We start from the raw sequence: 27729 nt of genomic DNA, 5'->3' as shown, positions 1-27729 counted from the left end.
GCTGGTGGTTCCAGGGAAGAAGAGTTTTTCTACAGACACCTTATGACAGGTCATCATAAAACACCTAGGGAAGAGACCCTGCTCTTGAACCAGCCCACAGTGGAAGTAACCATCCCTTAAAAATAATGATCTTAAAGGAATGTGAGGAATGAGCCTCTGTCTTCTCTTTTTTCCTTTACAAGGGGAGGACCTGCAGTGGCACAATTCTGGTGTAGGATATGGTATGTTTAGCCATTAGCCATTTTCACCAAACTCCCTCCAGAGGTTAAAACTGAATATAGCTTACTCTGGAGACTGAGTAAGGAGGCCTACTCGAGCCCAGGAGTGTGAGGCTATCAGGGGACACCATTGGCCCTAGGAAGAGCATGCACTCCAACTTTGCTGGCACAGAGAGGTGTTATCTCTTTAAAAACAAAACAAAACTAACACAGCAACTAGAGATAATAAATATAAAATCAACTTTTCCTAGACAAAAGTGAAGTTTGTTTCTTAACTATCACAGTTTAGGAGCAGAAACATGAGAATAATGAATACTTTTAGGAATTAACTTCCAAGACGGAAGTGTTAATGAGACATGAGCTATCTAAAAATAATGGGTGGGTGACAACCCCCTGCTAAGCAAATCTACTGTTCTTAAATACTTTGAATTTTTTTTTTTTTTTTTTTTTTTTTCAGTTTTGGCCAGGGCCGGGCTTGAACCCACCACCCCTAGTATATGGGGCCAGCACCCTACTCCTTGAGCCACAGGCACTGCCCATAAATCTACTGTTTTTTAAAATAAGATGTTCTGAGCTTCAGATTCACAAAGTTTCTGAAGAGGATCATCCTACCTTGAAGATGAAATCAGCCATCAGAGGTCCTGGAATCTTAAAGGTTTGCCTCTCTGAACTCTTCTGAAATTCAACTGTTGTGTTTTCTACAACAAAGACTCCAGCGCTGTTAAAACTGTGTTCACCTTTGCTTCCTTGCAGCGTTTTTGATTCAATAACTAAAATTATAAAATGAAATCCAAATAAGGAACTATCATAAAGACATTTTATTTCAAAAGACATTTTAAAAGTACAGTATCAGCATATGATATCAAATACAATATCAAAACGTCCACTCTGTTTTCAACTATTGATTCAATTTGGTAGAACAGATATGCAAGGTAGTAGGCCCCAATATGCAATTGTTTAGAGCTATTTCTATCATAAGGGGAAATAGAAAAGTTTTCTTTCTTTGTACTATCTTTTCATGACGTAACTAATACTCAAAGTAAAGCTATGTTTACTCACTTTATTACCTATTCAGAAGTCTTTAGACAAGGACACAGTAAATCTCAAATTTACATTTTTTAAATAAAACTTTTTACTTTGAAATAATTATAGATTCACAGAAAGTTGCAAAAATAGTAGAGTTCCTGTGTAAGCTTTACTGAGTTTTTTTTTTTGGGGGGGGGGTTAAAATAATAATAATGAAACAACCATAAGGATATTTTGTTTTCTCCAAACTATACCATGTTCAAATCAAGCACTTCTGAAATTTAAAAACAAACAAACAAAAAAAAACAACCCAGCAACTAAAGAATCACAAAACGCTCTGGGATCAGCATATATATCTTATCAAATGTATCATCAAAACTGTCTTGGGCAGATATTGGAGCACATTTGAGCAAACCTGTTTCACACTCAGTCCATTTGGCTGGTTCCTCCCTAAAACCCACGGACATGGGATGGCACTGAGAGATACTGAGTCAGGGAGCTGAGTGCCCCAAAAGATCCCATCTTAAACAGGTAGATCCTTATGCCTCTTCTTCAATTTGTACAGGTTGAGTATCCTTAATCTAAAATCTAAAATGCTCCAAAACCCAAAATGTTGAGGGTATTGACATGATGCTCAAAAGACATGCTCCATGGAGTAGTTTTGTCCCACGATTACATCTCACATATCCAGAGCACAACGTGAAAACCAGGAAATTGGCACTGATGCAATGTGTGTGGACCTTGATGCCATTTATCATACACCATCACGATCAAAATATGAAACCATTCCACTGCAAAAAAGATCTCCGCATCCCATGAATATCCCTTTATTCATGTTTGCTTTTATATGAACAGAAGTGCTTTTAAGATCTTCTTTATTATTATTATTATTATGGAATCATAGCTGTGTACATTAATGCAATCATGGGGAACCATACACTGGTTTTATAGACCATTTGACACATTTTCATCACATTGGTTATCATAGCCTTCCTGGCAATTTCTTAGTTATTGTGTTAAGACATTTACATTCTACATTTAGTAAGTTTCACATGTACCCTTGTAAGATGCACTGCAGGTGTAATCCCACCAATCACCCTCCCTCCGCCCACCTCCTCCCTCCCTCCCCTCCCTTTCCCCTTTACCCATATTCTTAGGTTATAACTGGGTTATAGCTTTCATATGAAAGCCATAAATAAGTTTCATAGTAGGGCTGAGTACATTGGATACTTTTTCCTTCCATTCTTGAGATACTTTACTAAGAAGAATATGTTCCAGCTCCATCTATGTAAACATGAAAGAGGTAAAGTCTCCATCTTTCTTTAAGGCTGCATAATATTCCATGGCGTACATATACCATAATTGATTAATCCTTCCGTGGATCGATGGGCACTTGGGCTTTTTTCCATGACTTAGCAATTATGAATTGGGCTGCCAATAAACATTCTGGTATAAATATCTTTGCTATAATGTGATTTTTGGTCTTCTGGGTATATACCTAGTAGAGGAATTATAGGATTGAATGGCAGATCTATTTTTAGATCTCTGTTCTCTAAACATCTTTCCAAAAGGAATGTATTAATTTGCATTCCCACCAGCAGTGTAGAAGTGTTCCCTTTTCTCCACATCCACGCCAACATTGCTGGTCATGGGATTTTGTGATATGGACTAATCTTACTGGAGTTAGATGATATTTCAAAGTAGTTTTGATTTGCATTTCTCTAATGATTAAAGATGATGAGCATTTTTTCATATGTCTATAGGCCGTGTGCCTGTCTTCTTCAGAGAAGTTTCTCTTCAAGTCCCTTGCCCAGCCTGAAATGGCATCACTTGTTCTTTACTTGCTTATACGTTTGAGTTCTCTGTGGATTCTGGTTATTAAACCTTTGTCGGAGACATAACCTGCAAATATTTTCTCCCATTCTGAGGGCTGTCTGCTTGCTTTACTTACTGTGTTCTTGGCTGTGCAGAAACTTTTTAGTTTGATCAGGTCCCAGTAGTGTATTTTTGAAGCTGCTTCAATTGCCCGAGGGGTCCTCCTCATAAAATACTCGCCCAGACCGATTTCTTCAAGGATTTTCCCTGCACTCTCTTCTAGTATTTTTATAGTTTCATGTCTTAAGTTTAAATCTTTAATCCAGTGAGAGTCTATCTTAGTTAATGGTGAAAGGCGTGGGTCCAGTTCAGTCTTCTACAGGTTGCCAGCCAGTTCACCCAGCACCATTTGTTAAATAGGGAATCTTTTCCCCACTGAATGATTTTAATTGGCTTGTCAAAGATCAAATAACGGTAAGTAGCTGGGTTCATCTCTCGGTTCTCTATTCTGTTCCATACATCTACCTCTCTGTTTTTGTGCCAGTACCATGCTGTTTTGATCACTATCGATTTATAGTATAGTCTGAGGTCGGTAGTACAATTCCTCTCGATTTGTTTTTATTTCTGAGTAATGCCTTGGCTATTCAAGGTTTATTCTGATTCCATATAAAACAAAGTATTATTTTTTTGAAATCTTTAAAGTATGACAGTGGAACTTTAATAGGGATTGCATTAAAATTGTATATTGCTTTGGGTAGTATGGACATTTTAACAATGTTGATTCTTCCCAGCCATGAGCATGGCATGTTTTTCCATTTGTTAACATTTTCAGCTGTTTCTTTTATTAGAATTTCATAGTTCTCTTTATAGAGATCTTTCACATCCTTTGTTAGATAAACTCCCAGATATTTCATCATCTTTGGCACTACTGTGAATGGAATAGAGTCCTTAACTGTTTTTTCAGCTTGACTACTGTTGGTAAATATAAAGGTTACCAATTTATGAATGTTGATTTTGTAACCTGAGACACTGCTGTATCTTTTTATAACTTCTAAGAATTTTTTAGTAGAATCTCTGGTGTTTTCCAGATATACAATCATATCATCTGCGAAGAGCAAAAGTTTGATCCCTTCTGACCCTATATAAATACCCTTGATTGCCTTTTCTTCCCTAATTTCGATGGCTAAAACTTCCATTACAATGTTAAAGAGCAGTGCAGACAATGGGCAGCCTTGTCTGGTTCCTGATCTGAGTGGAAATGATTCCAATTTAACTCCATTCAATATGATATTGGCTGTGGGTTTGTTGTAGATGGCCTCTATCAGTTTAAGAAATGTCCCTTCTATACCAATTTTCTTAAGTGTTCTGATCATGAAGGGATGCTGGATATTATCAAAAGCTTTTTCTGTATCAATTGAGAGAATCATATGGTCTTTGTTTTTTAATTTGTTTATGTGTTAAATTATACTTATAGATTTACTTATATTGAACCAACCTTGAGACCCTGGGATAAAACTGACTTGGTCATGATCAGATTTTCATATTTCTCAGAATAAAGTTTCTTGTAATATTCATTAAGGATTTTTTGAATTGCTGAGGAGTGTGTTGTTATTTCGTCTTTGTCGTTTCTAATTGATGAGATTAGAGATTTTACTCTTCTTTTCCTGGTTAGGTTAGCCAAAGGTTTATCTATTTTATTGATCTTTTAAAACAACCAACTTTTTGACTGATTGATCTGTTATATAATCCTTTGTTTTCAATTTCATTTAATTCTGCTCTAATTTTGGTTATTTCTTTTCTTCTACTGGGTTTGGGGTTGGAATGTTCTTCCTTTTCCAGTTGCTTTAGATGTCCCATTCAGTTGTTAACTTCTCCCTTTCCGTTCTCTTGAGGAAGGTTTGCAGTGCTATAAATTTCCCTCTTAGGACTGCCTTTGCAGTATCCTAGAGGTTCTGATAATTTATGTCTTCATTGTTGTTTTGTTCCAAAAATTTGGCAGTTTCCTTCCTAATCTCATCTCTGACCCAGCTATCATTCAGCATAAGGTTATTTAACTTCCATGTTTTTGTATGAGTATACAGATTCCTGTTGTTACTGCGTTCAACTTTTTTTTTTTTTTTTTTTTTGTAGAGTCAGAATCTCACTTTATGGCCCTTGGTGGAGTGCCGTGGCCTCACCCAGCTCACAGCAACCTCCAACTCCTGGGCTTAAGCGATTCTCTTGCCTCAGCCTCCCGAGTAGCTGGGACTACAGGTGCCCGCCACAACGCCCAGGTATTTTTTGGTTGCAGTTTGGCCGGGGCTGGATTTGAACCCGCCACTCTCGGTATATGGGGCCAGTGCCCTACCGACTGAGCCACAGGCACCGATTTTTATTCCATGGTGGTCCGAGAAGATGCAAGGAATAATTTCTATTCCTTTAAATTTACTTAGGTTAGACTTGTGACCTGAGATGTGATCGATTTTGGAGTATGTTCCGTGGGCTGATGAGAAGTATGTGTATTCACTTTTGTTGGTATGACATGTTCTGTAGATGTCTGCTAGATCCAAATTTTGGATGGTTAGGTTTAAATCTAAAATTTCTTTGCTCAGCTTCTTGTTGGAGGATCTGTCAAACACTGCCAAAGGAGTGTTGAAATCTCCAACTATTATGGAGCTGGAGGAAATCAAGTTGCTCATGTCTGTTAGAGTTTCTCTTATAAATTGAGGGGCATTCTGGTTGGGTGTATAAATATTAATAATTGAAATCTCATCATATTGAGTATTACCCTTAACAAATATGAAGTGACCATTCTTGTCCTTCCTTACTTTTGTTGGTTTAAAGCGTATTGTGTCTGCATATAGAATTGCAACACCTGCTTTTTTCTGATTACCATTTGCCTGAAATATCGACAACCATCTTTTTACCCTGAGTTGATATTTTATCTTTTAAGGTAAGATGTGACTCTAATATGCAGCAAATATCTGGCTTGAGTTTTTTTATCCAGTCAGCTAACCTGTGCCTCTTTAGAGGACAGTTTAAGCCGTTTACAGTAAATTGAGAGAAGATTGATAAGTCTGGTAAAATTTTGGGTATTGAGTTTTTCAAATGTCCAGTGGACATTTTTAATCCTTTCGCCACTGTGGAAGTTGGAGTTTGATCAAAAGTTTCTGAGTGATTTACTTTTGTGGTAGAGGATTGGGCTGGTGATTATGGAGGATAGGTCTGAGAATATCCCGAAGAGCTGGTTTGGTTATGGCAAATTTCTTCAACATATGAATGTCATTAAAGTATTTAATTTCTCCATCATAAATGAAATTCAGTTTAGCTGGATACAGGATCCGGGGTTGAATGTTATTTTGCTTTAGGAGATTAAAAGTCAATGACCATCCTCTTCTGGCTTGAAAGGTTTCAGCAGAGAGATCTTCAGTCATTCTAATATTCTTCCCTTTGTAGGTAATGGATTTCTTACATCTGGCTGCTTTCAGAATTTTCTCCTTCATATTAACTTTAGTGAAGTTAATTATGATATGCCTGGGGGATGTCTTATTCGCATTGAGTCATGCTGGGGTTCTGAAACTGTCTGTGATCTGAATTTCAGAATCTCTTGGCATGTCTGGAAAATTCTCTTTCATAATTTCCTGGAGAAGGGCCTCTGTGCCTTGTGAGGCCACTTCATCACTTTCAGGGATACCAATGAGGTGGATATTAGCCTTCTTTGAATTATCCCAGAGCTCTCTGAGAGAATGATCCATTTTCGCTCTCCATTTCTCTTCCTCTTTGAGTGTTTGGAAGCATTCAAAAGCTTTGTCTTCAATGTCAGAAATCCTTTCTTCTGCTTGCTCCCTCTGTTACTGAGGGATTCTACTGTATTTTTCAGATTTTTAAGGGCTGCAAATTCTTACTTCAGTGCGTCAAAATCCTTGGTGGTTTTGTCTTTAAATTTGTTAAATTCTTGAGACAACTTTTGAATTACTCTTCGAATTTTTAATTCCAACTTTTGACTTGCTCCTCAAATTTCTAATTCCAAATTTTCCTCCATTCTATTAATCTTGTTTGCATTCCAAATTCTGAATTCGGTTTCTGACATCTCGGCCAGCTCTTTATGAATGGGATCTTCAGTTACATCTGCCATATCTTTCCTTGCGGCGGGGGGGTTGATCTATTCTGGTTATTCATGTTGCCAGAGTTTTTCCACTGATTCCGCCCCATGATTATTTTACACCATTTGATTTTTCCCCTGGAGCTTTGTCAAGGACCCATACAGTGCTATGGCCTGAGAAACTGAGGACCTGTTTGGTGTGGTAGGGCTAAGTGGTTCTGTCTTGTTTTCAGCTGGTCTCTGTCCGATCCTAGTGAAACAGTTACTCTGGGTTGAAGTCTCAGCTGTGGAGAAATACCAGCAATTAAGTCACCCCAGCCCCCACAGGCAACAATTGGAAAAGGAAAATCAAACCTTCCTACAACCACACACCCTTTGCACCACCTGAATAGTCCTCGGGTGATTGGCTCAGTTCAAAAGGTCCAAATCAATTGTTTCAGTCAGTACCTGTCTCAGGTGAGAGAGTTTTAAATGTCTCTGGCAACTGGATGGCAGGGGTCTGGTGACAACTCAGATATGACTTGCTCGGGTGCTTCTTGAAGTCAGGAGGACCCACCCAGCAAATAGATTAGTCTGGGAAGGTTGATGCCTCCTTCTCCACCTTGCACCTCTGTCACACCCAGTCACTGATAGCCCCGCAAGGCTTTGACCCAGTTGCCTCTAGTGAACAGATACTCCAGGGGTTTGCACCTGCCTGAATCACAAGGACATTTATATCTGCTCAACCAGGCTGCTGCACTCTGCCTCTATCCAGCAGAAGGAGGTGAGGCCTGACAACCTCAGGCGCTTGGTGGAGGCTTGTGGGTGTTCACTCAGTTCCATCCCTGCCCCTGATTGATGTTACTGACAGAACAGAACAGAACAACTTTGCAGAAATTTGTTTCTATCCCTGCTAAATTCCCCTGCAGAAGAGAAGCTGTTTTGAGTTCCCAGCGCTTGCGCCTCATGCCCTGTCTTTGCTCCTGCAGGTTTGTATTCGGTTAGCTGTCAGTTCTAGCCTCCTGCCTTCCTTTATCTATAGGCTGACAATCCCCTGAGGGCCGTGTGTGTCTTAGACTCAGTAAAGCGGTCTTCTTGGTCAGCCCCGCCCTGGGAATTTCTCAGCTCCACGTGGGCGTTTTCTAGTTCCTATGCTCCACCCAAGCCGGTACCATCTTGGGCAAACCTTTACTCATGGGGCCTGTGTTTTTGTCCCAGATCTGGTCCATGGTGGTTGCCACCTGAGTAGATGCCCAACCTCCTCTGGTTGCTCAGGGAGACGGGGGTGTGGCTTCGGAATATCAGTGAGTGAGCCCTATTGTTGCCAAAAACGGCTGTTGCTCTGCACCTCGGGGCACCACCGCTCTGGTGTGGTTCCCTCTCAGCCGACCATCCTCTCCTCACTCCCGTGCCGCAGAATCAGCCCTGACCAGCTGCAGTCTAGGCCCTTCCACACCCCTCGAGAAATCACCCAAGAATCTGGACTCCTGGGGGACAGGCCTCCAGACCTCAAAGTGAGAGTGGAGGGTAGTGCTGGGAGCTCAGAATTGCAGGTAGAGAATATTTACAGTTTTATACAGTTTTATGCCTGTTAGGAGAATGCTGTGGCACCCTAGTAAGGGAGGCAGGTCCAGTTTTTAGAGGGTCTCTCATGTGGAGTGTAGTGGGAGGACCTTTGAACTCTGCTCATTTGTTTGTGGGGCACTCCGAGCTGTTCTCATGGGGGAGGGGACTCCCGTCAGCTTGGTGATGGATTTTGTACCTTTTGTTTGTATCCTAGGGGTCGCCGCTCACCTCAGTGGGGTTGATGTGAGTTCTTCAACCTTCTCTCTTGGTGCAGCTCTAATCCACCAGGTTACTTGCTACATTTCTGTCTTTTAATTCTCCTTCTGGACGGGCGCTTCTGTGGAAAGCTGGCTTCAGTCAGACATCTTGTCTCCACCCCCTCCCCTTTTAAGATCTTCTACAGAAAAAATATTTGTCCCCAGTTTGAACAAAACAGCCTTTCTACTTTAATTTCTCTCTTTCTTCACCCTTCTTTTCTCTTTTATTTTATTAGTGTCACCATACTTAGACTTGGTCTGAGGTTGAGAGGCAATAAAAAGCACACAGCCAGGTGTCAGGGTGCCCATGTTTCAGCTCTTGGTTTCTCTGCTGGCTGCCTGGAGTTTTCATTGCCTCACTTCTAAAATGAAGAGTCAGAGAGGACAATATCTCTGGTCCAAATCTACTCTGAAATCTACTCTTGATTCAACGGTATTGTATCAATCATTAGCAATCTCAAGCAAAGGACACAATAGAACCAAGACTCCATTTGGTTCCAAACTTAAAAATGGAAAGCTGATAAAACGTCACAAAATGGGCTGGCATCAGGGAGCTTCCCCCAAATGCTGCCAGGCCAGGGTAATTTTCATTTGCTGGATTTTCTTTCTGCCACTGGAGCAGCTGCAGGAATGCAAATGCCATGGATAGATGGCATAACAGGCATTAGGCGACACCCTGATTATCCCTGACAGGCAGGGATTTTTCTGGGAAAATTCAAAGGCTGGACAAGAGCTTCTTGATCTGGAGGAATCATTAGTGGTCGAAGAATAATGCTGGCTATTTTCAGGCACACAAAACCCCAACCACTTTGGCCCTGATCTTCATGACTGCAATAGATTTTTGGAAAGTGTGAGATTAAACTCATTTCCTAGCTCCAACAAAGATATAAAACTGAGTGCTATAAAGTGAGTTGTCAGGAAAAATGCGATGGGGAACTGGAGATAGTAAGTGGGCCCTATGAGTTAGGTCTCTAAAGGAAGGATAATAAACAACGAGCATTAAAGTAACAGCAAAAGTTGAGCCTAATCCACCTGTAGAAGCCATGCAAAACCCCATCAGGTTTTTAGACTGAAACTTAGGCTGAAATGAGTTGATTAAATTCACACAGAGTGTGATGGACTCCGCAGCTGTGTTGGGTAGTAATTGCTTTACCACTGGGCTAACCTTCTGGATCACAGCTTTCCAAATTTCATCAGGATGACGCGTCGGGGTAGGGGCTGTAAGAATCTGGGAAGTCAATCGGGGAGGAATGGAAGACCAGTTGCTATGACATCCAGCCCCTAAACCAAAGGCCAGCATTTCTGTTACTTTGGTTTTGGAGTTTGTTTTGTTCCACTATTTCTACAGTGACGAGGATACAAAAATGCAAGTAGCAAAAACAATTTTCAAGGGCATGTAAATTACCCAAACCACCCTTCTTCTCCACCAAACTCTATGCTTATTATAAAATATCTTTATTTTGTTTATTTCAACAGGCTTCCAGTTCTCTAGGGCACAAACACTGGTAGCATATCTCACAGGTAGAAAGCAGGTGCTTTGGCCTCAACTGTGTAAATGAGTGGGTGGGTAAATAAAGCCTGGTGAAGCAACGTGATGAAGGCGGAGTTTACGGATGCAGACAGTTCTGATACTTAAGATTAACAAAGGCGTTATGCTCAATCCACAGTGAGGTGTAGGCTAGTACAGTTCTTCAAAAGTTGTCATTTTCATTGCTGGCAAACTTGCTTCTCCTTAGTGCCTGTGTTGCTTAAAATAAATGACAGAAAAGGTGTCTGTGGTTTTCCAATCAGCAATCTGGATGATGACTCATTGATATCTTCGTTGACTTTTCATTAATTTCTGCCATCTCTATCTCTTCCCTGCAGCCCATGTTGGGATGTGACACACACTGGCCCTTCAGCTCTCAGAGCTCTCACGGCCTGTCTGTGGCTTCTGCAGCAAAGTGGGTAGTGCTTGGGAGAGCCCAGGACACTGACACCACTACTAAGAGAGCCTTGCTGCCCATGGCTCATAATTTTTCTCCTCTCCAAGTTTAATATTCAAGAGTAGAGGCGGAGAGGGGAGCAGAGGAAGTGTTGGGGGAGATATGATAGGTATCCTCAAAAGGGGTGAAAAATAGAATCAGAAAGGAAGGTCTTCTTGTATCCTCAACTCAAGTCCCCAATAAAGCCTCGAAATATTTCAATCTCTACTAGTTATTTTTAAAAGAAAGAATGACTAGGAAGGCGATGAATGCATTTAATTCTTTCTCATTGACACATTGAGAAGCATCAGTCCAGGCTTCTTTCAAAACAGGCAGGGTCATGTTAACCATCCCTGAAAGGCCTTCTTAAATCCTGAATGCCACGGAAACACATGGAAACACTGTCAGGCAGATGTGGAAGGAGCACCCAGCACAGCTGAGGGGTGAACATGCACAGAACCTGCGCTGGAGGCAGAGCCGCCCTCCACACCACTGCTCTGTCTCACCCAGCATCCATCCCCCTGACTGGCCAGCCTGGCCAGAGGCAGAGCCGCCTTCCACAGCACTGCGCTGTATCACCCAGCATCCATCCCTCTGACTGGCCTGCCTGGCCATCACACACTGCCCACATCTATATTTACACATCTCTGCATATAGTCATCAGGCAGGATGTAGAGGAAAAAGTATACTTCCAAATGAAATGGAGGTTTTCAGTTTATGGTGTCTTGGCTTCTCAAGTTTATTACTAGTCAAACACATTCAATGCTGAAGTTTGGCTACAGTTAAATGTCTTTTGCAGGGATCCTCATTACTGGAGGGATATAGTTAATACGGATGTTAAAAGAATAATTTATTACTACAAAATAAGCTTCATTTCAAAAATATCATTTTTGCAAATAAAAATTAAGAAAGCAGTTGTGTAGATTAAGAAAATAAAGCTGCTTCTATATTCAGAAATGTTAACTAAATCCTTTGTAAATGAAGGAAGTTCTCTTTATCAGCAAAGAAGGATAGCTTTTAGAAACATGTCTAGTGCCAATTATGAGATTGTTCAGAAGAGGAGTGTTCCAAGTAATGAATCTATCATTTTCAGAGAAACAGGAAATTTTTTTTTTTTTTTGGTAGAGACAGTCTCACTTTACCACCCTCTGTAGAGTGCCATGATGTCACAGGACTCACAGCAACCTCTAGTTCTTGGGCTTCAGGATTCTCCCGCCTCAGCCTCCCGAGCAGCTGGAACTACAGGCGCCCGCCACAACGCCTGGCTATTTTTTGGTTGCAGTTCAGCCGGGGCTGGGTTTGAACCCACCACCCTTGGTATATGGGGCCGGCACCCTACTCACTGAGCCACAGGTGCCACCCAGAAACAGGAAAATTTTTGAGCGCTATTCTTGGAAGAGTGCCAGTCTTGAGTGTAAAGTCATGTTGAATATGCCAGAATATATACACATGTAAATGAATTTTTGCCTCAAAGTATTTGTCTTTACTTACTCTGTTCACTATTTACTTATTCTCATTTGATGACTTAAAAAAAAACCAAGTTTTTGGAGATAAATTTTGGGGAATTGCTTTTAATATGAGAATATCAAACATCTTTTTGATATAAACCTCATATACCAATAAACTTCATTTAAAATGTATAATTTAGTGGTTTCAGTATATACACAGAGTAAAGCCATCATTATAATCAAGCTTAGAACATTTTTGTCAACTCCAAAAGAAACTCCATACTCATTAGTCAGGCAATCACCAATCTATATATGACAACAGTTCTGATGGACTGTTCAAAAATTGCTTCAAAGGGTAGACTAGGTGCTGGTGTCAGCGCACAGCTTCCCAAGGGGAGCACTTGGAAGGCAACTGTAGTGGTATTCAATAACGAGGGATGTAGCACTTTCTCTAGGGCAAGTTCATGAACTTAATTGTCAGACCTTGTATACCATGCGGCCTTATATGACTGGCTTCTTCCACTGAGCATAATGTTTTGAAGGATCATCCCTGTAGTAACCTATATCAGTATTTTATCCCTCTTCATAGCCAAGTAATATTTTACCTAAGTCACATATTATTATTCATTTAGCATTGGATGGACTTTTGAGCGGTTTCCACTTGGTGGCTATTATGAATAACGCTGCTATAAATATTCAGCACCTCACAGTTCTGAATCCAAGAAGATATTCTACAATGTGATTACTTGAGTGATTCACAAAGTCTGGATTTGAATGATTTTTACCTGTTTCCAAAAATCAAATTTGTATTTATCAGGATAAAGATTTGTTCTCATCTAGATTTTTGAAGGCATTTAAAAGAGAAATTCAAAAAATGTTTTGATGCTTCACTACAAATAAAACCTTGAATGAAGTGATGATTATAAGGCTGTAAATATATTGGCAATTAAAAAAATCAGTCACTCTTTTACTCATAAATTACTTAACAGGGTAAAAGGTGCTTTGAATAACTGTGCACCTTCGCCATCACAGAGACACTCTCTTGCTTCCCTAATTTGGATCACAATGTACTATAGCTTTTCTCTTCTTTCCCCAGAATTTTAATCTTATGGTGACCTTAAATATTTTTATTTAAATATTTTGCTATAAACTTTTCTCAAAGGACATTCTTTGCTGAATTAATAATTCTGGATCCAAAGTACATACACACATGAGCACGCACACAAACACACACACACACCCCACTTATTTAAAAGCTACCAAAAATGTGAGATGTTTCTGGCCCTGAGAAGTTCTTATGATTTCAAAATTTTAAATGATGGCTTAGGAAAAACAAAAGGCACATATGTAGAACTTTGATTCAGTGGACCTTGATTTGAGCGTCAGTCTGGCAGAGATCCATTTTCCTTTTAGGATAACTAAGAAAGTCCTGTCTTGGGCTACAAGTAGACTTGGGGAGAGAAGAAAACTTGGGGCTGTTCCAGTTCCTTTACCATCCCCCCACCCCCATAAGAGGATTAAGCTCAAACAGGTATACTTTCCATTAAGGCACGAGAACAGAAAAATTCAGGTTATAGTACAGATAATTTCCCTGGTGATCAAGCCCATTTCAGAAAGTGAGCAAAATCCCTGAGATATTTATCCTCTTACCCATTTACTCAGAGAAACGTTTTTCTATTTTAGGTTGGTTTCTTTGGTGTTTTTAGCTAATTCAGGAAATTTTAAAATGTTAAGATTCACTTTCACTTACAGAGGTGGGCAGGTCCTTTCACTGTGATTCTCACACTTCGACTTCCCAAAGGAACAGCAATTACATTTTCCTCTCCTAGGAAAGAACAGGAGAAAAATGTATGATAGTAAAACTCCTGTGCTAAAAAACCTCAACAATTTCCTGTAACAGTCAAGAACTCTTCAGAAAGCACCAACTTTGTGTAAGGGAGATGAATGGTACTCACATAATTTCATTTAAACACATTCTTAAGTAACATTAAAGAAAATTTTAAAATAAATGCACCAGCCTGCCACCTGACCTGCCTTTATTCCCTGGGCCTCCCACGAGCTTTGACGGGGATCTACAAACTCTGACCCTCAGGCCTAGTCTGGCCACACCCATTCAGCTAGGGCTGTTTTTGCTCTACAGAGATAAGAGTTTAGTAATAATGGAAACCATACAGCTCACAAAGTCTAAAATATTTACTGTAACCCTGCACCGAAAAGTTTCACGATCCTGGGCCCGAAAAACGACCCAGTGGAAATCCTGGTCCTTGTGGATGGTTTTTCATGCTATTACATATTCTGATATGCTAATTTTTATACCATATAATAATGTAAACTCATATATGAAAATTTACCCCATTATATCCTATCTAAACATCATCTGTTTCAAAATAATCCTAAAATATTATCAGTGATATGAATTATGTGGATCAGATGTGTTTTGTTTAACTTAGAGTAATTTTTTTGGATAAACTTTCCAGAGTAAAATTGGTGAAGTAAACAATGCTTATATATTTATTGAATAATTTTTAAATTGTTTTTAAAAAATAAAAATACATATTTACTATTAAAAATTAGAAAATGAAAATAAACAAGATGGCAAAATAAAACTATTTCTGATTCTATTGCCCAAAGAACATCACTTCTGTCTAAATCTTTGACGAGTGTCCTTCCCAGATTGTTTCTTTGTTATATGTATATACACAGGGTATCCATAAAGTTTGTGGCCAACCTGTATATACACACACATATGAAAGGAAACAATGAGCTCTACCTAAATGTCTGTCAACACGGGAAAGATTAAACAAACAAATGTCTCAGTATTAAGGAATACTTGGCAACTGACAAAAGTAATGATGAAAAGCTACATGACCTGATGTGGGAAGACTGCATATATATACATGAAGGGTGACCATGAAGGTCATATGCGATTTGCACATTTATTTTAAATTGCACATGAACTTTATGGCCACCTTGTATGTTGATGACTTTATAAAACAATGTATATGGGCAATGATTTCTTGGGTATGACACCAAAAACAAAGGAAAACTGCAAAAAGACAAATTAGACTACATCAAAATTAAACTTTTCTGTACAAAGAAAACTATCAACATTAATGAAAAGGCAAGGCATGGAATGAGAGAAAACATTTGCAACTCACACATAGGAAAAGGTGTCACTAGCTAGAATATATAAACAACTTCTCCAACTCAACAATAATCAACCCAATTTAAAAAATGGGCAAAGGATTTGAACAGACTTTTCTCCAAAGAGGACATACAAATTCCCAATAAACATATAAACATGCTCAATACAGGTAATTATTAGGCATATGGAAATCAAAATCACAGTGAGATACCACTTCACATCCATTAGGATGGCAACTATAAAAAATAACAAAACAAACAGAAAATAAAAAGTACTGGCAAGGATGTGGAGAAACTGGAACCCTTATGAACTGCTGGTGGATCTGTAAAATGGGGCAGCTACTCTGGAAAACAACATGGCATTTCCTCAAAATGTTAAACATAGAATTACCACCTAATCCAGCAAATCTACTCTGGATTTATTTAGACTCAAAAGAACTGAAAGCAAGGACACAAACAGATACAGGGACGCTCCTGATAACAGCAGCATTAAACACAATAGCTAAAAGGTGGAAGTGCCTCAAGTGCACACCCACGGATGAACTGATAAAGACCACGTGGTGTAGACCTACAATGGAATAGCATCCATCCCTGAAAAGGAAGGAAGTTCTGACACCTGCCACAACATAGACACACTCTGATAACACCGTGTTAAGTGAAATAAGACAGTCACAAAAGGACAAACATGGTGTGATTTCTCTTATATGAAATACTGAGAATAGGCAAGTTCTTAGAAATGGAGAGCAGAATGGGAGTTGCCAGGGGCTGAGGAGAGAGGGAAATGGGGAATTATTAATGGGTACAAAGCTTCTGTTTTACAAGATGAAAACATTTTGAAGACGATGGTGGTGATGGTTGCCCCAAAATGTGAATGTACACTTAAAAATGGTTAAAATGGTAAATTTTAAAAACTCACATGACAATTCATATGGCCTAACTCCATTGTAGAAGAATAGGTGTTTGCGCATTGCTTCCTCACGTGTGTGTAATTTACAGCAATAAATACATGTATTGCGTTAGTGTGTAAATGCATACATGAAATTGTACACATAAAATAGTGCACATGTACAGTACTGTGTTTTTGCTTACTAGTAATAAAAGATAGTAATGAAAGAGTGGGATCCAATTCTTTCATCCTTCCGATGCATGGAAGGGTTTTCACCAAACTGTTCACTGTGTTTACTTCTGGGGAAGAAAGTGAGTGTGAGAACGTAGTTTTACGTTTTTTGACTTCTCTGTAGTGGAAATGTACTGATGAGTTACTTAAATAAAATTGCTAAAAACTTTTTTTTTCTTTTCAAAAAGAAGAGGAAAGGAAAAAGAAAATAAAGGACCAGGGCCAACAAGTTTTGCTGCAAAAGTTTTGCAAAACCTTAAGCAAACAGTAAGTTACAAACAATAGGAAGAGTCAAAGGCTGCCAGTTAGTGATGAGCAACCGACATGACTCTGATACCCAAACAAAACAGAGAGCACAAAAATAAATGTGTGAGCCAACTTTAATTATGATCATGGACAGAAAATGCTAAAAAAGCAAAGAAAAGCAATTTTGGAACTCTACTAAAGGATCACACATTTTGATTAAATATATTTTAAAAATGAATGACCGATCCAACATTAGAAGATGTATTAATATAATGTCTTATATTGACAGATCAAAGAAAGTAAACAGTATGATCATTTCAATGAATATAAAAAGCTGTCTGTTAAGATTCCTATTAAAGCCAGGATAGAAGAAAACATCCTTTGTTTGATAAAGAGTATCAGCCATGGCAGACTCAGCTGTGAAATATTAGAATCATTCCCATCTCAAGACAGGAACAAATAAAGGATTATCCTCACTGTTATTTTTTCACACTGTTCTGGATATCCTCATTAATGTAGTTGGAAAATAAATAACTTGCAGAAATATATCCTGGAAAGAAAAGATTAGAAAATACCATTATTTATTTATAGATCATGTGGCTACTTAAAAATTCAGAAAGAAAGAAAGTTATTATAATACAAAAAGTTCAGTAAGTATTCTAACATGAAACAAACTTCTTTTCCAACTTTTAATTAACATTTAATTATGTATACTAAATGACATTTCATATATTCTAATATTATATAAGTATACTTAATATGTTACTATATATCACTTTAATACACATATACAGTATTGCACACACGTGTGTGTACACATCATACACACATATAAATATAAAATACGTACCCTAGTATTTATTCCCTAGTTGGCCTCCTAAAAGTCAAAAAAAATTACAATTTCCCACTGAAAATGACCAGGGTTTCTTAGAGAGATGTGTCAGTCTAAGTTTCAGTCAGAAAGTGAACAAAATAATACTGGAACATTATAGCACAACAAAAGCAAAGAAGCTCTCAAAGACAATTGGAGTCATATCAAAGAACTCAGAGTCAACATTAAGAGTCCCCACCTGGGCAGAGATGTTAACAATATGGATATTAGTAATAATAATTGAAGTGAATCACATGACATATACTTAAAATCATAAGCTTATAATAATACTTGAAAAAAATCATATTTTACAGGTGCTAGCAACCAGCTCATTGTCTTGAAACCTATAAAGAAAAGAATAATGGGAAACTGCATTTCAGGGGAACTAAATAGTTGATGAGGGTAAATTTCTCTTTATAGAAATGTCCCAGCCTATAACGAAGGGTTGACAGAGTATCATCATGTAGACACTGAGCTTCAGTGGCTACAGCATCACAAAAAGAGAGAAGGCCATGCTGTCGTGTGCCTCCCACACTGACACAGCTGGAGTGTACAGCACCAACTCTGAAGTGCTCCTGCCCCAACAAACCTGAATGTCATGGAGACTTCAGGTCTACACACCTGCTTAAGGGAAATGTAGGGGACAAAAGATCATGTTAAAATGTAACACCAGGTATGACTAGAAAAGCATAGATGATGGGAAAGTGTGTAGATAAATGCACAGTTTCCTCAACTAATAAATTTCAAGAAAAAAAAAGGGAAGAGGAGGTATTTACTTAGACATTAAAAGAGAATTAAGAGATTCGTCACTCAAACACAACATACAGAGCTTGTTCACAGACTAACTTGAGTATTGACTTTTGACAATACTGTCTTCCATAAAAGCAATAAGAACACTAGCAGAAAGTGTTGGAACCAATATTTTCAAAACTCTGGAAGTTAACCAAAGGCTTGAAGCAATCTGGGCAGCAATTAATTATTAAAGAGAAATGCTCAGTATGAGCAGTGGGCTCCATGGAATAGTAACCGACCTAATCCCACCTGCCCTGTCCTCTTCCTCTGTAGTAAACTTGAGCACAGTAGCCCATGATCACAGTGAAACCAGCAGCCCAGGACACGCTACAGGGGTAGTAGGATGGGTTTACAGGTCCTGCAGTGCCCAACTCCCAGTTATTATCTGGCCTGTATGATGGTTTTCTAGAAGAGTCCATTCAAAAATCTGCCTTTGGGTTACCTAACTAGGAGCTCACTTTTCCTCTGGAGGAATTTGTCCAAAACAATCAGAGGTCATTGCTAAGAAATGGTGGGTAACATCTGAGGAAAATAATAAAACTAACCAAAAAGCTTAAAAGGTGAAGCTAGAAATGAAATGTCTACAGGTGCCTTTGAAAAGCTCCAAAATACTCCTGGGACTCTAGAAGGCCGTGTGTTAAAAGGTGTAGGGTTGGGCACACAACCAGAAAAGACAGGAGAAAACCATCAGCTCCACCTCCACCAACCTAGAAGCTCTGTAAAAGCTGGAAGGAAAGGCTGGGACAGCTGTGTTAACTTTCCTTGGCTAAGCAACTAAGACGTACCCCAACACACACACACAGACCCCAGTAAAAAGGACCAGGGCCCCATGAAAAAAACAGGTGATTCTAGGTCTATTTTCTCTGGAGCAGGGAAAATTCACATGATTCTGGAATATCTGTTGCTCTACAAACAAAGGCAGTGTTTAAAATTCAGTGGAATTATGTCAAAAAGAGTCACCTTAAAATATTCCCACTGGTGGGAGTCGCCTGTGGCTCAAAGGAGTAAGGCGTCAGCCCCCTATGCAGGAGGTGGAGGGCTCAAACCCAACCCTGGCCAAAAACTGCAAAAAAAAAAAAAGAATTCCCGCTGGCTGAATTTTGTGCAACTTGAGGCCCCCCAAAATATTATCTCTAATATTATAAAACACTAAATAAATAAAAAATTATTGAATACAGAGTGAGAAATCTTTTTAAAAGGAAGGATTTTGTTTGTTTTTTTACAGAATGTCTACAAGTAAGGGTAGGAGGAATGACAGAAATCACCATTTGCAATTCTTAGCATAAGTGCTATTTCAAGCAAGGATCATCAATGCATGCTAAAGCCATGGGTTGAAAGACTTGCAAGAAAAAATATTCACACCATGTCAAGGCACCACCCTGTAGATTTCTTACAGGAAATCTATACACCAGAGCATGTATGGTTCACCACCCTAGACAAGTGATCAAACTTAGCATCACTAATACTGACTCACGCTGAGATCATGGGTTTCCTGATGTGATGCCACATAGAGCAAGCAGTATTACTTCTGATATGTTCCTGCCACAAAGGTTCAATCTAATTCTAATCAAACCTCAGACCTTATTGATCAGTTTACAGGAAGTGCATGGGGAGACCAGCAAATTAAATGGAAAACAAGGAAGCAAATCTAAAACTTGGACGTGCTATAAGATAAGGATGAACTCTTTAAAAAATCAATACCATAAAAAATAAGTGGTTTAATAAAAATGACCAAAGAGATGGAACAAGTAAATGTAGTAAATGAACCCTGACTGGCTCAAGGGGCAAAATAGCCAGAAAGGATGTTCTTGAGACAAGAGAAAAGAGTTGAATACAGACCGGATAGTAGATAATAGTTAGAAATTGTAATTGTTTTTTAGGTGTGTTAATGAGTGGTGTATAATGTTTTAATTTTAGGGGCAGTGCCCATAGCTCAGTGGGTAGGTCACCAGCCACATACACCAAGGCTCGTGGGTTCAAACAAGGCCAGCTAAAACAACGATGACAACTACAACAAAAAATAGCCAGGCGTGATGGTGCAGCCTGTAGTCCCAGCTACTTGGGAGGCTGAGGCGAGAGAATAGCTTGAGTCCAAGAGTTTGAGGTTGCTGTGAGCTATGATGCCATGGCACTGTACCCAGGGCGACAGCTTGAGACTCTGTCTCAAAAAAAAAAGTGAGAGAGATACTTTTAAGAGAGTCATACTGCAGTATTTAGGGGTAAGTGTCATGTCTGTAACTTCCTCTCATTAGGCTCAGCTAGCCAGTTGGATGGATCGACAGACAAATTGGATGGACAAACAGATAGAATATAGGAAAATGTTAAATGTTTATTGAATATAAATGGAAGATGTACAGTAGTTATAAACATATTATTATTACAACTGATATATATGCTTGAAAAATTTGCATGGAACAATTTGGGAGAAAAAACACATTCCAATGTAGCTAATATATATTTATTTGAAACCAAACTCCTAAATACTTGAAAAGCTAATCAAATACTAAATATGAACAATTATGCACTATATCCAAATGGGATTCACCCGCAAAATGCTAGGAAATCTATAAATGTAATTTATCATAATAGGCCAAAGTGGAAAAAATCACTTTTCAAAAAGTTTCCAGTACTTATTAAACTTTAATCATTATTCCTGATTTTGAAAATGCTTACAAATCAATAAATTGGCCAAAGGTTTGAAAACCTAGTTCATAGAAAAACAATTTTTTTTTTTTTGGCAGGGGCTGGGTTTGAACCCGTCACCTCCGGCATATGGGAACGGTGCCTTACTCCTTTGAGCCACAGGCTTAAGAGGATTATGAAAAGATGGAGGAAAAATTAGCAGAATCTTTGAAAACCAAGAGCACAAAACTGAGAGAAAAATCTAAATGTTCATAAAAAAGGGTCTAGGTAAATAAACTATGGTATGTCCCGCTATGTTACCAAATAAAAAAAATCAAGCTAATTTATGAGAACTGATAGGCAAAAAACATCAGTGAATACAACCAACTTGTAAAAAAATTGTAATTTGATGACAAATTCCATATACCTATACAAAACATATATTTTATATGAAAGGTTTGTATTACATTGTATGGGTCTCACACACGCACACATGTATAAACCAAGTATCTGTGATATAAACTGTTAGTAATACTTATACCTCTAAAGAGTGGAACTGGTTAGGAGTTTGTGGGTGATAGAGGGTGACTGACTTTCCACTTCATATATACTCTGTGCCCTTTTGAAATTTTTACAAAAACCTTGTCTTAATTTCAATATATTAATTATTGATATGTACTATACATCCAAACACTTAAGCCCACCCCAGGAAGGATACACACTAACATGACAACAAGTATGATCTCCAGGCAGTGGGACTGATTACATGGCATATTTATCCTTTTCTTTTCCTTTGCCTGAGCTTTTTGTATTTTCTACCATAAACCTATAGCATATTAAATATATAATAAAAATTGTTTTGAAAATACATATACATCAAAAAGCTTTCCTGAGCTAAGGCAAAACATATTTGGGCAGAGCAATTTGCCTTAGCACTCTCTTGCAAAATTTTTGTGAATTTAGGTTGTAGCATCTTTGAGAAGCATTTGTTGCACATGAGTATGCATGCGTATTGCAGCCATCATCCCATCAAGGATTACACACTTTAGTGAAACCTCTCACACCAGAACCCCTGGCATTTTGCTTTAGTCTAGCTCAAGTTTGGGGAAAATGTTCTGCTGGGTAGAATCGCCCACTACATTACCCTTGAGGAGAGAGGTGCAGTGCAGGGCAACTGGGGACCAGAACCCTCAACCCCTCTTAAGGGTTTAACATCCTTACACACTATGGGAAGAGTAATCTCCACCATACAGTTTTAAATCTTGTCCCAAACTAGAGTTAAGTTTGATACATCGGAGAAATCTCTGCGATGCTTTTATAAGGCAGCCCCTCCCAAACATTGTTATAATACATACGATAAATGTGTTAAGTTGGAAAACTCTTTGAAACAAAGACTCTTGTGCTGCCCACAAAAATTCTTTTTTTTTTTTTTATTAAATCATAGCTGTGTAGATTAATGCAATCATGGGGCACCATACACTGTTTTTTTTACACCATTTGACATATTTTCATCACATTAGTTAACCTAGCCTTCCTGGCATTTTCTTAGTTATTGTGTTAAGACATTTATATTCTACATTTAGTAAATTTCACATGTACCCTCGTAAGATGCATTGTAGGTGTAATCCCACCAATCACCCTCCCTCCGCCCATCCTCTCCCCCTCACTCCCTTTCCCCTTTCCCCATATTCTTAGGTTATAATTGGGTTATAGCTTTCATAAGAAAGCTATAAATTAGTTTCAAAGTAGGACTGAGTACATTAGATACTTTTTCTTCCATTCTTGAGATACTTTGCTAAGAAGAATATGTTCCAGCTCCGTCCATGTAAACATGAAAGAGGTAAAGTCTCCATCTTTCTTTAAGGCTGCATAATATTCCATGGTGTACATATGCCACAATTTATTAATCCATTTGTGGGTCGATGGGCACTTGGGCTTCTTCCATGACTTAGAAATTACATTCTGCACAATGTAATAGTGCAGGGCTGCAATAAACATTCTGGTATAAATATCTTTGCTATAATGTGAATTTTGGTCTTTTGGGTATATACCTAGTAGAGGAATTGTAGGATCGAATGGCAGGTCTATTTTTAGATCTCTATTTTCCAAACTTCTGTCCAAAAGGAACGTATCAGTTTGCATTCCCACCAGCAGTGTAGAAGTGTTCCCTTTTCTCCACATCCACACCAACATCTCTGGTTTTGGGATTTTGTGATATGGGCTAATCTTACTGGAGTTAGATGATATCTCAAAGTAGTTTTGATTTGCATTTCTCTGATGATTAAGGATGATGGGCATTTTTTCATATGTCTGTAGGCCGTGCGCCTGTCTTCTTCAGAGAAGTTTCTCTTCAAGTCCCTTGCCCAGCCTTAAATGGGATCACTTGTTCTTTTCCTGCTATTACGTTTGAGTTCTCTGTGGATTCTGGTTATTGAACCTTTGTCGGAAACATAACCTGCAAATATCTTCTCCCATTCTGAGGGCTGTCTGCTTGCTTTACTTACTATGTTTTTGGCTGTGCAGAAGCTTTTTAGTTTGATCAGGTCCTAGTAGAATATTTTTGATGCTGCTTCAATTGCCCCGGGGGTCCTCCTCATAAAATATTCACCCAGGCCGATTTCTTCAAGAGTTTTCCCTGCACTTTCCTCTAGTATTATTATAGTTTCATGTCTTAAGTTTAAATCTTTGATCCAGTGAGAGTCTATCTTAGTTAATGGTGAAAGGTGTGGATCTAGTTTCAGTCTTCTACAGTCGCCAGCCAGTTTACCCAGCACCATTTGTTAAATAGGGAATCTTTTCCCCACTGAATGTTTTTAATTGGCTTGTCAAAGATCAAATAATGGTAAGTAGCTGGATTCATCTCTTGGTTCTCTATTCTGTTCCAGACATCTACTTCTCTGCTTTTGTGCCAGTACTATGCTATTTTGATCACTCTTGATTTATAGTATATTCTGAGGTCGGTAGCACACAATTCCTCCCGATTTGTTTTTATTTCTGAGTAATGCCTTGGCTATTCGAGGTTTTTTCTGATTCCAGATAAAACAAAGTATTATTTTTTTGAAATCTTTAAAGTATGACAGTGGAGCTTTAATAGGGATTGCATTAAAATTGAATATTGCTTTGGGTAGTATGAACATTTTAACAATGTTGATTCTTCCCAGCCATGAGCATGGTATGTTTTTCCATTTGTTAACATTTTTAGCTATTTCTTTCCTTAGAGTTTCATAGCTCTCTTTATAGAGATCGTTCACATCCTTTGTTAGATAAACTCCCAAATGTTTCATATTTTTTGGCACTACTGTGAACGGAATAGAGTCCTTGACTGTTTTTTTCAACTTGACTGTTGTTGGTATATATAAAGGCTACCTATTTATGAATGTTGATTTTGTAACCTGAGATGCTGCTGTATTCCTTGATCACTTCTAAAAGTTTTGTAGTAGAATCCCTGATGTTTTCCAGACATACCATCATATCATCTGCAAAGAGTGAAAGTTTAATCTCCTATATGGATACCCTTGATGGCCTTTTCTTCCCTAATTGCTGTGGCTAAAACTTCCATTACAATGGGTTAAAGAGCAGTGGAGACAACAGGCAACCTTGCTTGGTTCCTGATCTGAGTGGAAATGATTTCAATTTAACTCCATTCAATATGATATTGGCTGTGGGTTGGCTGTGAGTTTGCTGTAGATGGCCTCTATCAGTTTAAGAAATGTCCCTTCTATACCAATTTTAAGTCTTCTGATCATGAAAGGATGCTGGATATTATCAAAAGCTTTTTCTACATCAATTGAGAGAATCATATGGTCTTTGTTTTTTAATTTGTTTATGTGCTAAATGATACTTATAGATTTACATATATTGAACCAGCCTTGAGACCCTGGAATAAAACCCACTTGGTCATGGTGTATATATTTTTTGATATGTTGCTTGATTCTGTTTGTTAGGATCTTGTTGAATATTTTTGCGTCTGTATTCATTAGTGATATTGGTCTATAATTTTCTTTTCTTGTTGGGGCTTTTCCTGGTTTGGGGATCAAGGTGATGTTTGCTTCATAGAATGTGTTGGGTAGTCTTCCTTCTTTTCCTATATTTTGGAAAAGGTTAAGATATATGGGTACTAGTTCCTCTTTAAAGGTTTGGTAGAATTCTGATGTGAAAACATCTGGTCCTGGGCTTTTCTTTTTAGGGAGATTTTGTATAGTTGATGCTATTTCAGAACTTGATATGGGCCTGTTCAACATTTCCACTTGATTCTGGCTAAGTCTTGGAAGGTGGCATGCTTCCAAGTATTGGTCAATTTCCTTCATATTTTCATATTTCTGAGAATAAAGTTTCTTGTAATATTCATTAAGGATTTTTTGAATTTCTGAGGAGTCTGTTGTTATTTTGTCTTTGTCATTTCTGATTGATGAAATTAGAGATTTTACTCTTTTTTTCCTGGTTAGGTTATCTAAAGGTTTATCTATTTTATTGACCTTTTCAAAAAAACAACTTTTTAATTTATTGATCTGTTATATAATCCTTTTGCTTTCAATTTCACTTAATTCTGCTCTAATTTTGGTTATTTCTTTTCTTCTACTGGGTTTGGGGTTGGAATGTTCTTCCTTTTCCAGTTGCTTTAGATGTCCCATTAAGTTGTTAACTTCCTCCCTTTCTGTTCTCTTGAGGAAGGCTTGCAGTGTTATAAATTTCCCTCTTAAGACTGCTTTTGCAGTATCCCAGAGATTCTCATAATTCGTGTCTTCATTGTTGTTTTGTTCCAAAAATTTGGTAATTTCCTTCTTAATCTCATCTCTGACCCAGATTTCATTCAACATAAGGTTATTTAACTTCCATGTTTTTGTATGAGTATGCAGATTCCTGTTGTTACTGAGTTCAACTTTTATTCCATGGTGGTCCGAGAAGATGAGAGGAATAATTTCTATTCCTTTAAATTTACTGAGGTTAGACTTGTGACCTAAGATGTGATTGATTTTAGAATATGTTCCATGGGCTGATGAGAAGAACGTGTATTCAGTTTTGTTGAGATGAAATGTTCTATAATGTCTGTTAAGTCCAAATGTTAAATGATTAAGTTTAAATCTAAAATTTCTTTGCTCAGCTTCTTATTGGAGGATCTATCCAACACTGCCAAAGAAGTGTTAAAATCTCTGACTATGATGGAGGTGGAGGAAATCAAGTTGCTCACATCTGTTAGAGTTTCTCTTATAAATTGAGGTGCATTCTGGTTGGGTGCATAAATATTAATAATTGAAATTTCATCATACTGAGTATTACCGTTAACAAATATGAAGTGACCATTCTCATCCTTCCTTACTTTTGTTTGTTTAAAGCCTATTGTATCTGCAAATAGAATTTCAACACCTGCTTTTTTCTTATTTCCATTTGCCTGAAATATAGATGACCATCCCTTCACCCTGAGTCTATATTTATCTTTTAAGGTAAGATGAGATTCTTATATGCATCAGATATCTGGCCTGAGTTTTTGTATCCAGTCAGCCAACCTGTGCCTCTTTAGAGAATAATTTAAGCCTTTCACATTAATGGAGAGTATTGATAAGACTGGTAGAATTTTGGGTATCAAGTTTTTCAAAAGTCCAGTGGACCTTTTTAATCCTTTCACAGCTGTGGAAGTTGGAGTTTCATCAAAAGTTTCTGAGTGAGTTTACTTTCATGGTGGAGAATTGCATTGGTCATTATGGAGGATAGGTCTGAGAATATCCCGGAGAGCTGGTTTAGATATGGCAAATTTCTTCAACCTTTGAATGTCATTAAAGTATTTAATTTTTCCATCATAAATGAAACTCAGTTTAGCTGGATACAGGATCCTGGGTTGACGGTTTTTTTGTTTTAGGAGATTAAAAGTCAATGACCATCCTCTTCTAGCTTGAAAGGTTTCAGCAGAAAGACCTTCAGTCATTCTAATATTCTTCCCCTTGTAGATTATGGTTTTCTTACTGGCTGCTTTCAGAATTTTCTCCTTCATTTTAAATTTAGTGAAGTTAATTATGATATGCCTGGGGTATGTCTTATTCGGGTTGAGTCATGCTGGGGTTCTGAAACTGTTTGCTATCTGAATTTCAGAATCTCTTGGCATATCTGGTAAGTTCTCTTTGAGAATAGTCTCTGTGCTTGCAAAGCCACTTTGTCACCTTCAGGGATTCCTATGAGGTGAATATTAGTTTTCTTCGAATTATCCCAGAGCTCTCTAAGAGAATGATTCATTTTTGCTCTCCATTTCTCTTCCTCCTTGAGACTTTGGGAGCATTCAAAAGCTTGTGTTCAATGTCAGAAAGCCTTTCTTCTGCTCTGCTCCATTCTGTTACTGAGGGATTGCACTGTATTTTTCAGATCTTTCAGGGCTGCAAATTCTTGTCTCAATGTGTCAAAATCTTTGGTGATTTTGTCTTTAAATTCATTGAATTCTTGAGACAACTTTTGAAATGCTCCTGGAATTTCTAATTCCAAATTTTCCTCTACTCTATTAATCTTGTTTGCAATCCAAATTCTGGATTCGATTTCTGACATTTCAGCCATCTGTTTATGAATGTGATCTTCAGTTGTGTTATCCATATCTTCCCTT

At 38.2% G+C, this 27729-nt stretch overlaps 1 protein-coding gene across 4 annotated transcripts in view; it reads right to left on the bottom strand.

Annotated features, from left to right (window-relative positions):
- The window catches only part of ADAMTSL3 (ADAMTS like 3), a 406539-nt gene that overhangs the window by 180500 nt on the left and 198310 nt on the right, over positions 1-27729 (bottom strand). For all 4 annotated transcript variants that reach the window (XM_053593613.1, XM_053593612.1, XM_053593614.1 and 1 more), the window contains exons 8-9: positions 14105-14179; positions 831-988 (exon numbers count right to left, since the gene is read on the bottom strand). In XM_053593613.1, coding sequence (XP_053449588.1) covers positions 831-988; positions 14105-14179 — 233 coding nt within the window. The remainder of the gene's footprint in view (positions 1-830; positions 989-14104; positions 14180-27729) is intronic.

The sequence above is a fragment of the Nycticebus coucang genome, chromosome 6 (assembly GCF_027406575.1).
Source record: "Nycticebus coucang isolate mNycCou1 chromosome 6, mNycCou1.pri, whole genome shotgun sequence".
NCBI lineage: Eukaryota > Metazoa > Chordata > Mammalia > Primates > Lorisidae > Nycticebus > Nycticebus coucang.
Note: the sequence above shows the minus strand (reverse complement) of the source record. Positions and strands in the feature narration are given on the sequence as shown.